Here is an 11,214-nt window from a genome sequence, read left to right on the forward strand (position 1 = left end):
TCTAAAGAGTGTGTGGAGGTGGTTAGCCAGGTCACTGAGTTCCGCAAAAGTCATAACGATCGCCTTACCGGAATGAGAGGGTAATCCTCTCGAGTCTCTGGAGTGGGAATCAAACACTCCATACCTCCCGGACTGATCACGGAAAACAGCGATAACCTCGGGTGAAATGACGATTATAGCCTGATTAACCTCTGCTGATAAACACTCCAGCTGGTTGACAAGCGGAAGGCACCACTGCTGTCTTCCAGGGCTCGATACTTTAGTTTTCAAAAAGCCACACCTGATGTCACGCATGTTGACATTGTACAAATGTCTGTCTGTGAGAACTTGTTTTGGCATCTCCTCGACTGTCAGGTGATTGCTCTGGAAGGTGGTGTCGCGAATCAACTGCTGTTTGACTCCGACATACAGCGCGTCTCCCTGAGCCAGGACTCTATCGAGTGTAGTCCTGGTGAACTGACAGCCCTCAGTGTGGTATGCCAGAAATGTCAAAGCGTTACAGCTACACTGATGGTTGCGGGAAAAGACCTTGTACCTCCTATCATTCTGAGAATGACTTGCCCGGACTGACTCCACACGGCGACTCTCGCTCCTGGTTTTATCCTGAAATTATGACAAATTGTGATCAGTAATTATTATATTTTCATTATTTATTCAGACAGCTTAATTTTTTGAAGTTCAGCATTAGTACTAGCTTTTAGAAATGTGTTGAATGTGTCTTCAGTTAAAGGATCATATGATTTAATGTTTCAGTGACAACTTATTGTTCATACATTATGAACATCCTCTCACCAATTTATGGAAATCTTGTATTATTTTAGCGTATTATTGCTTACTATTACCTTAGCTAGTTTAATATACATATTTGTATGTTTATTGCAATCACGCATATTATGTATATGTGTATATGATGTATATAACATATTATACATATTAATAATATATATTTTATATATACTTTACACACACACACACTCTCTCTCTCTCTACATACATATATGTATATATATATTTATTTTGTGTGTGTGTGTGTGTGTGTGTGTGTGTACATAGATATATAGGTGTCTGTGTGTTTTGTTGTATTATTGTATTATTTGTAGAATTTCCCTCCGGGATTTTTTTTCCAGGGCATTGTAACATTTTCTTTATTTTCTTGAAATTACATTTGAACAGATCATAATGACTTACAATTTTTCTGAGACCATGAACACATAATAACCCTATGTCACCTAATTTAATTTACTGGTTAGCTCCTATTCTGTAGACATCAACACAGATTTCAACATGAAATTACTATTTTAACATAATGGGACTTGCTTCAATGTTTGTGAGGAGGCTTAAGGAGGGTGCTTTGAGCAGACAACTTATGACTGCAGCATCAGAGTTGTTTCATCTAACAGACAGTTTACGGTCATGGGATCAACATTACTGTACAGACTGAAGGCTACTGAAGACTGCCTGGACCACATACTTTTCCTGTTTGTCTGAAATGCAATTACATAGCAAAGTCAGTATTCCACTGACTTTTTTCCACCATGCCAATGGCAAGTGATGTAAATATTTTATTCACCAAAACCTTTTCTGCATGAATTTTGCCAGTGGCTAGTGCTAATGTAAAACCCTGATTAGAAACAAGAGTTACTTTGTGAAAGCAATGGCATACAACACAGCATTACAGGTAGCTTATTGTATTGTGACCAGCATAATAACAGTTCTCTCAATTGGCAAAAAATATTTTTAACTGCAGAAAACCAAACAAAAAACAAAAAAAACAATCATGACTTTACAAAAAAAAATACTCGTGCATTGTCTAACATGTCTATAATAGAGGAATAAACTTACCTTGTCTGTTGGTGCATCAGCTGAGGTGGATGCAGCTGTCATGAACCAGGGCCACTGGGCTTGTGATGGAGTCAGTGTTCGGGTCATCTGATAAATGACAATAACAGTAACACTTAAAAAATAAAGCAAGACAATAGCTAGATAGTTGGCTAACGACTAAATAGCATCAGTTGTCTAAAAGCTAGATATCTAGCTATCCAAAAGCTATCTATGTCGCGAACGGCTAGCTAGCCTTTGAATAAGCTAGACTGCTAGCTGCCAGGAGTTTCAGTTGTCCCAAAGCTAGCAACCCGAAAGATAGAAAGCTAACGAATAAGCTAGATGGGTAGCTGATAGCTAGCTAGCTAGTAGCTTCAATTTTCCTAACGCTAGCGATTCATTGGAATTGTGATTATACAGTAAATGTGCCAGAAAAAAAACAGGAACGACAAAAATGGCCACAAATGGAGATGCCTGCTTTGTAATGTTCTTTTAATTGATTATAGAGAGGTAAATATACCTTCTCAGGAGAAGGAGGCTTGCAGCCCGCATCATCAGCTGTCCGGGCCTGTCCATCCGGTGAGGGGGTCATCATCTTGGCCATCTAAACACAGAACAACAAAACTTCAGTGAAATGACGATGATTTTCAGTCAGATGATACATATTGATGAGAAGAGGACTAATCCTTACCTTTGCAATGGGAGAACAGAGAGGGGTTTCTGTCTTGCCCCAACTGCAGGACAATCTGGCCGGGGGTGAGTCAAACAGCTGATGACAGACGAGAAAAAACATAGCAAGTGTCAGTGTGGACAATGTAGGTGCCTGTGGAATGGAGTCAGCATGTGGTCAGAGGAAGCTTACATCATGCACTGCAGTTGGGCAGTGGGGGGGTGCCCGTCCGGGGTCCTGGGCCGTCTCACTGCTGCCCGAGCAGCCACCTGCACCATCAGAAACATCAATTAAACATTAATTACTGAAGTTTAAAGAAATGCATCCCAGAAACACAAGTGTTGTTACGGCCTCTTTTTAGCACAAACAAACTAACTGTGAAGTTGATAAATGTTTTCAATCAAAATCCAAACCCAAAGGAAAGACAACTTACCGCCTGAGTTGCGGTGGTCAAGCCTGAAGGGGCGTCCTCCTCTGATCTCCAGGAACACAGAGCTGGAGGCGTTCCAGGCTCCTGACAAATCACAGCATTTCAGACAATGAGCACAGTCTACTCGCCTTGTTGTGCATGCTGCAATTGAAAGAGCTCCAAATGTGCAGTGTGTGACAGTTGTGTCAGAAAGTAATGTACCTTGTTCACTGGAGAAGAAGCAGAAGGAGGAGTAGTGTTCCGCGGGCAGCCGCGCAGAACTGCAGGGGACGCCACCTGTGCCAACCAAATGAGATACCAATTAAATCGAGTTGAACAGCTATCAAACAATTTACAGCTACATTTCTGTGTAGCTGATTCAAGTCTTATTATTTGTGGCTGTTGTTATGAACTAGTTGTACTTAATTGCAGATAACACTAAAAAAAAACGTGCAGAATTAACTGTCAGGAATTACATGTTCGAGCATTCATACAATCCTTCTGCGGGAGATAAAATTTTGATCAATCAACTTACCTTCTTTGGCTTAGGAGAAGCCTTGAAGTCCGCCAGGCAAGACATATTGGAGGGAGACACTTTTTCCATGGCACTTAGGGCTGTGCTGCTGAACCAGACGGGGTTCAGCGGAAGAAAGCTCTCCTCCACCTGTAAAACACAAAGCAGACACTACTAATTACAGTTTGTCCTGTCAAAAAAACAACCAATATCATCCAAAAGAAATATCTGAAGAATCACAAACCTGCTGTTGAGCCATCCTGGGCTTTGGTGAACCTCTGGACCGGGGAGGTTCCCGAGGATGGCTCGTCTGCAATCACAGAAAGCGTCACAGTAAATTATAACTGTATTGTATGTACTGTATGTATTTTTTTTAACCACAGTACACATATTATTACCATTATTATCACAATACATGATGTCACAGTTGTCTAAAAAAAAGTCTAAAAAACATAAAGCAATTTATCAATTACCTTGCCGCCCTGACCCATTTTCCTCCGCTCACGGGGTTTCGGGCTGGGTGGAGCAGGGGATCTCTCTCTCACAACCAATTCGGGTGTAGCTTTCCGAATTGGAGGCTGAGGAGGGATCCGGGGCGAAGGAAGTGGTGTCCCCAGTTGCTCGTTGGCAGCGGACCAGAACAACTGGACGAGGATCCCCATCCCCTCACGATCACTCAGATGGACCTGCATAAATAAGAAATAAAAAAAACCCACACATAAACAGTTTTAATGTCAGTGAACATCTGCCGTGAACCAAACTTGTCCAATCAACAACTGTTTTTCACAACATACTACACTTACACCATCCTTGCTCCACAGCACCAAATTGCTCAGGGGGAAGTGCTCCGCAGCATTGAAGAACTTCACACCTTGAAAAACAATTGAAAAAAAAGTCATCATTGTACCAAAATGTCCACTGATACTTGAGAATTGTTAAAATGTAGGTCACGTCTTTCTAGTTTGTTCATTCAGTGAATGGAATGGATGAAAAAATCTTTTTCCTCTTACCCATACGAGCAGCCACACGTCTGTATTCCTGCCGAAGCAGGTCCTGGTGTTGGACGTCAACGACCAGGCGGGGAGGAAAGTCGACCACAAAAACCTTGGACCAGCGGTTGCCACAAGTGGTGAGGAGATTGGCAAAATCCACCCCTGCCCTCTCCACAGTGGTGCTGGCCAGGTTGTTGCCAGGGGCCATGACGCAGACGGCATCAGGCGCACGAGGAACTGCAGCATGCAGAACCTCAGTGCGAATTTCCGCAGCAGAGGCCCCCGGAGTCGACAGGAAGCCAAAGCTCAGCCGAGACTCTGGCATCCGAATAAAGCCATCTACAAGAGCACGTAGATGGGAGTCCCCGACAAGAAGAATGAACTGCAAAAGAAATACCATAGTTTTAGTATGAAAGTCAAAAGAACTTATTAGGAAAATGAACAGCAACAATTAATAATTATACCTTCTTTCCAGGGAGCTCAGGAGGAATGACCAACTTGTGGTCGCGCCCAGTAAAGGGTGAAGTTGGCCATTTTTTAACCTTGTGGCGGTAACCGGTGCCACGGCCTGTTCACAAGAAGACAGAGCAAAAGAGGATTTAAAATGGATTTCAAACAAAGAGAGCTCATACAACAATCACCATTTTCTATTATTGTATGAGAACAGCAGAATCTGTGTTCAACGGGTAATTGTTGGTGGTACACTAAATATGATTTGTGAAGATATTTCATGATAAAAACAGCTGAGTACTTACGTGCAATAAAGTTTGCACGCGCCTGCCGCTCTTTCCAGAACCGTCCGGCTGGCAGGGTGGAACCAACCTTCTGTTAGCAAATAATACACTTATTTAATTCAACATCGTGCGGATGCCATGAACGTGTCCAACTTAGCACATTCTGTATTGCACAAGTGAGCATGTCAGTTCAGGTGTAAACATACCTTGTACTGGGGAGAGCGTGAGCAGTGGGGTGCGTCAATGGGAGGGGTGGGCATCTGTGACGCGTCCGGCTTCCTCCAGCGCTGCTTCTGGGCCTGGGAGCGTCTCCCCTTCCGAGGCATCCTGGAAGACAGCACAAGAGCACAAGAGAGAAACACAGGGAGAGAGAGAGACAGAGAGAGAGAGAGAGAGAGAGAACAAGGCAGACAAAACAGATGTATGTATGTATGTATGGATGGATGGATGGATGGATGGATGGAATGTATGTATGGATAAATGGATCGTAATATGAGGTGTTGCTGCAAAGGTGGTTGACCAAAGGATATCAAAGGGCAATCCAGAGGCTCTCCAAAAAGGCGTCCAAAGGCTGCTGAAAAAAAAACAAAAACACCCAGTTATCTAAAAGCACTGCTATGAAACAGTAAGCACCAATATGAGCAGCAAAACATGCATGTACAAGACACATCTAATGTCCTCACTATGTATTTTTTCATTAGAGGAAAAAATCTACTTGCACTGCTGACTCAAACTGAAACAACTAATTCAAAACACAAAAGGGCTAATGACCAGACAATGGCTACTAAATACTAAAGCACTACTGCATGTTTTCTCAGAAAGAAGAAGAATCTCAACATGTCTGCAGCAGAAGTAGCTGAACTGGTCTTTAACACAGCACAGAGAATTAATATGACAGGGTAATTAATGGTATGTTAACATTTCCTCATGCAACATGTCTTAAATAAACAATATTATACTCATCATGATGTCCTAATTGACTGATAGAACTGATTGTAACATAATGTAACAAAGCACTGACATTTTCTGTGTTTTAAAAAGCTGAAAAGGCAGAAATAGTCCCACATCAGCAGATGCATGTACTGCTGCTGCTGCTGCTACTATAACTCCCTGTATACAATTATTCAGCTGGAGTGGCAGTACTTTTAAACAGATTTAATGGTGATATTCTGGAAACCAAAGCTTCAAACGAAGGCCACTGGATCATTTTAGTTTTGAAGGTGGATGATTTGATGTCTATCATTTGTAATGTTTATGGACCAAACAAAGCATCGCAAGCAAAGGACATGTTTACTGAACTCTCTTCAGCTTTGGACGATTTAAAGGAAAAATACAAAGATTCTACTATTATCATAGGAGGAGACTTTAATGATGCTCCAGATGATTACATGGACAGACATCCTCCAAGATCTGCATCATTACTGGGCTTTAAACCCACCTCATTTATAAGTGATCATCTTTTGTTAACAGATGTGTGGAGATTTATGAACCCCAATGTCACAGACTACACGTGGTCTAACACCAGCAGAAGTTTACAGTCAAGAATTGACCTTTGGTTAATCTCATCACAGAGTTTACAGTTTGTTTTAGATATTTCTCATACTCCACTGTCTGATCATAAATTAATAAGTTTAAGATGAACAGGATCAAAAGAGAATTCTAACATAAGAGGCTATTGGAAATTAAACATTAATATATTAAATGATAAAAAATTTAAAGAAGGGGTACAATTACTTGCTAAGGATATATTCGGTAAAAGAGAAATTAATCCAATTCAAAAATGGGAATACTTCAAATTTAAAATGAGAGAAGTTGCAATTAAACGTAGTAAAGAAATTTAAAAAAAAACTAAAAGATGAAAAAATGAATTTTCTAATAAACCAGCTACAGTTATTAAGTTCCAAACATGATCTATCTGAAGAAGCCCTAAGCACACTAACCCAAACTTCAGAGAAGAGCTTGACAGAATGTACGTGAACTTAGCGAAAGGCGCCTTCATCAGATCTAGAGCCAAGTGGTTAGAAGAAGGCGAGAAAAACTCAAGTTACTTTTTGCATTAGAGAAAAGAAACAGAAAAGGAAATAATATTACATCTCTTAATATAAATGAGCTAATATGCTTGGATCCTAATATCTATGGAGTCACAGGAGTGCCAAATCAAAATATAAATAAATAAATAAATGTGGAAATAGAAATAGAAATAAATAAATAAATGTGGAAACAAAGAGAAATAAATAAATAATTAAATGTGGAAATATAAAGAGAAATAGATAAAAAAATGTGGAAATATAAAGATATAATTAAATAAATAAATAGAAAAACAGAAAAGGTAAAAGCAAAGACAATTTTTCTTTTATTATTTATTTATTTCTCTTTATATTTCCACATTTATTTATTTCTCTTTATATTTCCATATTTATTTATTTATTTATTTCTCTTTATATTTCCACATCTATTTATTTATTTATTTATTTCTCTTTATATTTCCACATCTATTTATTTATTCATTTCTCTTTATATTTCCACATTTATTTATTTCTCTTTATATTTCCACATTTATTTATTTATTTATATTTTTGATTTGGCACTCCTGTGACTCCATAAATATCATCTCCAATTATATTACCTTGTTTTATAGCAACCTGTATACATCTGAATTTAATCAAACAAAATGTGATAAATTTATGAAGCACATACAAAATTTTACACCCTTGATTTCAGAGAGCTTTAAAGAGACATGTGAAGCTGACATTCTGGGTTCAGAAATCACTGATGCTGTACATTCAATGAGATTGAGAAAATCACCTGGAAGTGATGGCGTCACAGTCGAATTTTACCTTTTCTTCTGGGATATGATTAAGGAACATCTTTTACTGATGTATAACGAATGCATTAGCAGACAAGAAATGACAACAACCATGAAGCAAGGTCTGATAACCTTGATTCCTAAGCCAGGTAAAGATCCCTTAATAATAGAAAACTGGAGACCTGTTTCATTTTTAAATATCGATTATAGAATCGGAGCAAAAGTCTATGCTAAACGACTGAAAAATAATTTAGAAGAGATAAGTGAAAATCAAAATGGCTTCATGGCAAAGAGTCACATTAGTTCTAATATCAGATCTCATTGATTACTCAGATTATATAAACTGAAACGCACTGAAGGCTTTCCTAGATTTCTACAAGGCATTTGATTGAATTGAACACTCTTTCATTATACAGACCCTAAAATTCTTGGCTTCGGTGATAAATTTATTAATAGTATCACTATGTTTTATAATGACATAAATAGCTCGGTGATTTTATATCCCAGAATGTCTGTTGTATCTATAATAAGATTTTTTACAAAATGGTATTAAAATACACCAGAATGCAGGAAATAGGATCAATCATTTTCAAAATTTCTGGGGGAGGGCCCCCAGACCCCCCATCAGCATCTCACATGAACCAAATCTTACTCTGAGGTCTGATCACAAGTTGGCAGCCCTGAATTATTGTGTTGTGAGCAAAAGTCATGGCCACTGTGGCCGAAAACATTTACACAGTAAAGTATCTCTGAAAAAAATCTAAATCGGTCCAAAAAGTGGAAAAGCAATTTCTCATGGGGCTAAGCCTACCCTGTCCTTAAAACCTAGTGACACCCCTGTGTGAACCTGGCAGCTGGTCGCCATGGTGACCGCACCAGCTGAAGATAAGTTAGCAGTATAAAGTACATTTTACAAGACTAAGAGACTTAGAGCATAGTGAAAATCTTAAAAGAAAAAACACAAACACTGTCACTTGTCTGAAACCACTGCTATAAAACAGTTAATCACCAATATGAGCAGAAAAACATGTACACGCAACACATCGAATGTCCCGTCGCAATGTATTTTTTTATCAGAGAAAAAATCTACTGTCACTGCTGACTCAGAAACTGAAACAACGATTTTAAAACAACAAGGTAAAGATCAGACCGACGCCTACTGAATGGAAGCACTGAAACATTTAATCAATGCAACATGCTTAAATAACGATATTATACTCATCATGATGTCCTAAATGACTGATAGAACTGATTCTACATGATGGAACAAGCACTGGCACCTTAATTAATTTAAACATCAAAATTCCTGTGAAGTGCACACAGACGCATTTTGCAAGACTAAACAGTTATAGCAAAGCTCCTGTTTAACCACACTATTTACAGAAAAGCAGTGAGGTAGAAGATATATCACAGCACCATTTTACTAAGACAACCGTTCTACATAGATGCAAATTAAAACGTCCCAAAGCACATATAGCAACTTGAAACATGACCAAAGCAAATACTACTACATCTTCTTTAATCATCATTTCTACACATCAGCGTCAAGTTTACATTTTTCTGCTCTGACCGTCAGCATCCCTATTCATTTAGAGCACAAAACTGAACTGTGCAACTCAAGTGAACAAAGCTAGAAGTTGAGGGAGAAAGGCGCTTCACACTCCCTCACCAAGAGACTGGAAAAATGCATGAAAGCTCCGGTTTAACCACGCTATTTTCCAAACAAACATTATGAGGCAGAAAAGGCTATTTTATCTGTTGCAGCAACATTTTACAAAGACAAAGACAAAGCTATCTAGCTATCCAAAAGCTATCTATCTAGCTAACGGCTAGCTAGCCTTTGAATAAGCTAATGATAGCAACTTGAACATGACCAATGCAGACATTGAAATATACCAAAAATATTGTCGTTTGTTTTTCCACTTCAGCATTCAGTATGCATTTCTACTGTTACCCTGAGCATTTAGATTCAGTTGGAGCATAATATTTAATTGGATATAGTGCAAAATCAGCCTATGCTAAGCTAGCAGGGAGGAGAAAAAGTATGCAGCCTTACCTCTGAATGAACCGAAGAAAGGGCGTTGGCGGCCAGCGGCAGCAGGCTTTGTCTGAAAGAAGTGCCAATGAACGTGCACCAGCGGCCTCGATGCACCGCTGATATGGTGTTGCTAGGCTGTTGCCGGGTGCCCCTCGGGAGAGGCGTTATTCCCAGAAGGTTCTGTCATGCAAGTGTGTGTGTGTCAGTCAGATAGCCGTACTTCGCGGTTTTTGTCAGGAGGTTTTGAAAACTGATTCATGGACAACGTAGTAGTATACTACAGTAGTTGAACGGTTGACATTCTAATCATACCTTATAGTAGCAACGTATACTCATACAGTATATACTCATTTGAGTATGTACCGTATTTAGTATAGGTAGATATGCCCATTATCGGACACAGCAAAGCAGTCCATAGAAAGAGGAGTATTAGAACCATATGTGAAGCAGAAGAAGGTTGCACAATTAAACTAATGACTAATAACATGAATAAGTTTATATGTGGTTTCTGTGGTGCAATTAGTTAATGCATTTGGCTGTTAATTGAAAGGTTGGTGGTTCAAGCCTGCCCAGGGATGACAACTTTGCTTTTCATAGTCTTATTTATAACTTGCATGCTCTCATGTTTTGTTTTGTTTTTCTTCTTCTTACCTTTCATGCTGCTGGAACTGTGAATTTCTCTTTGGAGATTAATAAAATATCTATCTATCTATCTCTATCTATTAATAATACGAATAATATGTTCAAAATTAATTGGTTATGTTGCCTCATAAGAGAAAATGTTAAAATGTGGAATGCAATACCAAATTATGTATTCAAAAAAATAGGAGGAATTCTTTTTTTACTTAAATGTAATTTTAAAATTGACAAAAATACCAATTCAATTATTAAACTTCCATAAACAGGCGTTGCTCTCCTGGGGGCTGATCTAACACATTTAACTTCACCTTTTGTTTTCAGACTTACTTTACTATTATTTTAATTAAGTGTATTTTTTATTTATTAATGTTATTATTTTGATACATTTTATTTACTTTACCATTTTTTGTTGTTTTATTTAATTACATTTTTAAAAATATTTAATTAATATTTAGCATTTATATTTTTTGCTTTAATTTTAGTCTTTACATTGTTCATTTTATTTTTTGTGATTTAATATTTGACTTTTGGATTTTGTAATTTTACTATTTTTTTATTTTATTGTGAATATTTTATTGTAGTTATTTTTAA

The 11,214-nt window shown here is 38.2% G+C and overlaps 2 protein-coding genes and 1 long non-coding RNA gene across 5 annotated transcripts in view; 1 reads left to right on the plus strand and 2 right to left on the minus strand.

The window, feature by feature from the left end:
• LOC127531371 (uncharacterized) overlaps positions 1–6,762 on the minus strand; it is a 61,822-nt gene extending 55,060 nt beyond the window's left edge. Inside the window, exon 1 of the mRNA XM_051940541.1 lies at positions 6,579–6,762. The gene's annotated coding sequence lies outside the window, so the exon portion shown is untranslated. The remainder of the gene's footprint in view (positions 1–6,578) is intronic.
• Positions 1–11,214, plus strand: part of LOC127531378 (uncharacterized) — a 124,107-nt gene that overhangs the window by 106,178 nt on the left and 6,715 nt on the right. The gene's annotated exons all lie outside the window — the stretch shown is intronic.
• LOC110972953 (uncharacterized) overlaps positions 1–11,214 on the minus strand; it is an 82,098-nt gene that overhangs the window by 7,155 nt on the left and 63,729 nt on the right. For 2 of the 3 annotated variants that reach the window (XM_051940546.1, XM_051940545.1), the window contains exon 12: positions 529–603. In XM_051940546.1, coding sequence (XP_051796506.1) covers positions 529–603 — 75 coding nt within the window. Of the gene's footprint in view, positions 1–528; positions 604–1,842; positions 1,930–2,341; positions 2,426–2,512; positions 2,591–3,435; positions 3,565–3,658; positions 3,725–3,887; positions 4,101–4,217; positions 4,286–4,424; positions 4,789–4,870; positions 4,975–5,161; positions 5,232–11,214 lie in introns of all 3 variants that reach the window. The other variant, XM_051940544.1, reaches the window with a different exon arrangement.

The sequence above is a fragment of the Acanthochromis polyacanthus genome, chromosome 20 (genome assembly GCF_021347895.1).
Source record: "Acanthochromis polyacanthus isolate Apoly-LR-REF ecotype Palm Island chromosome 20, KAUST_Apoly_ChrSc, whole genome shotgun sequence".
Lineage (NCBI taxonomy): Eukaryota > Metazoa > Chordata > Actinopteri > Pomacentridae > Acanthochromis > Acanthochromis polyacanthus.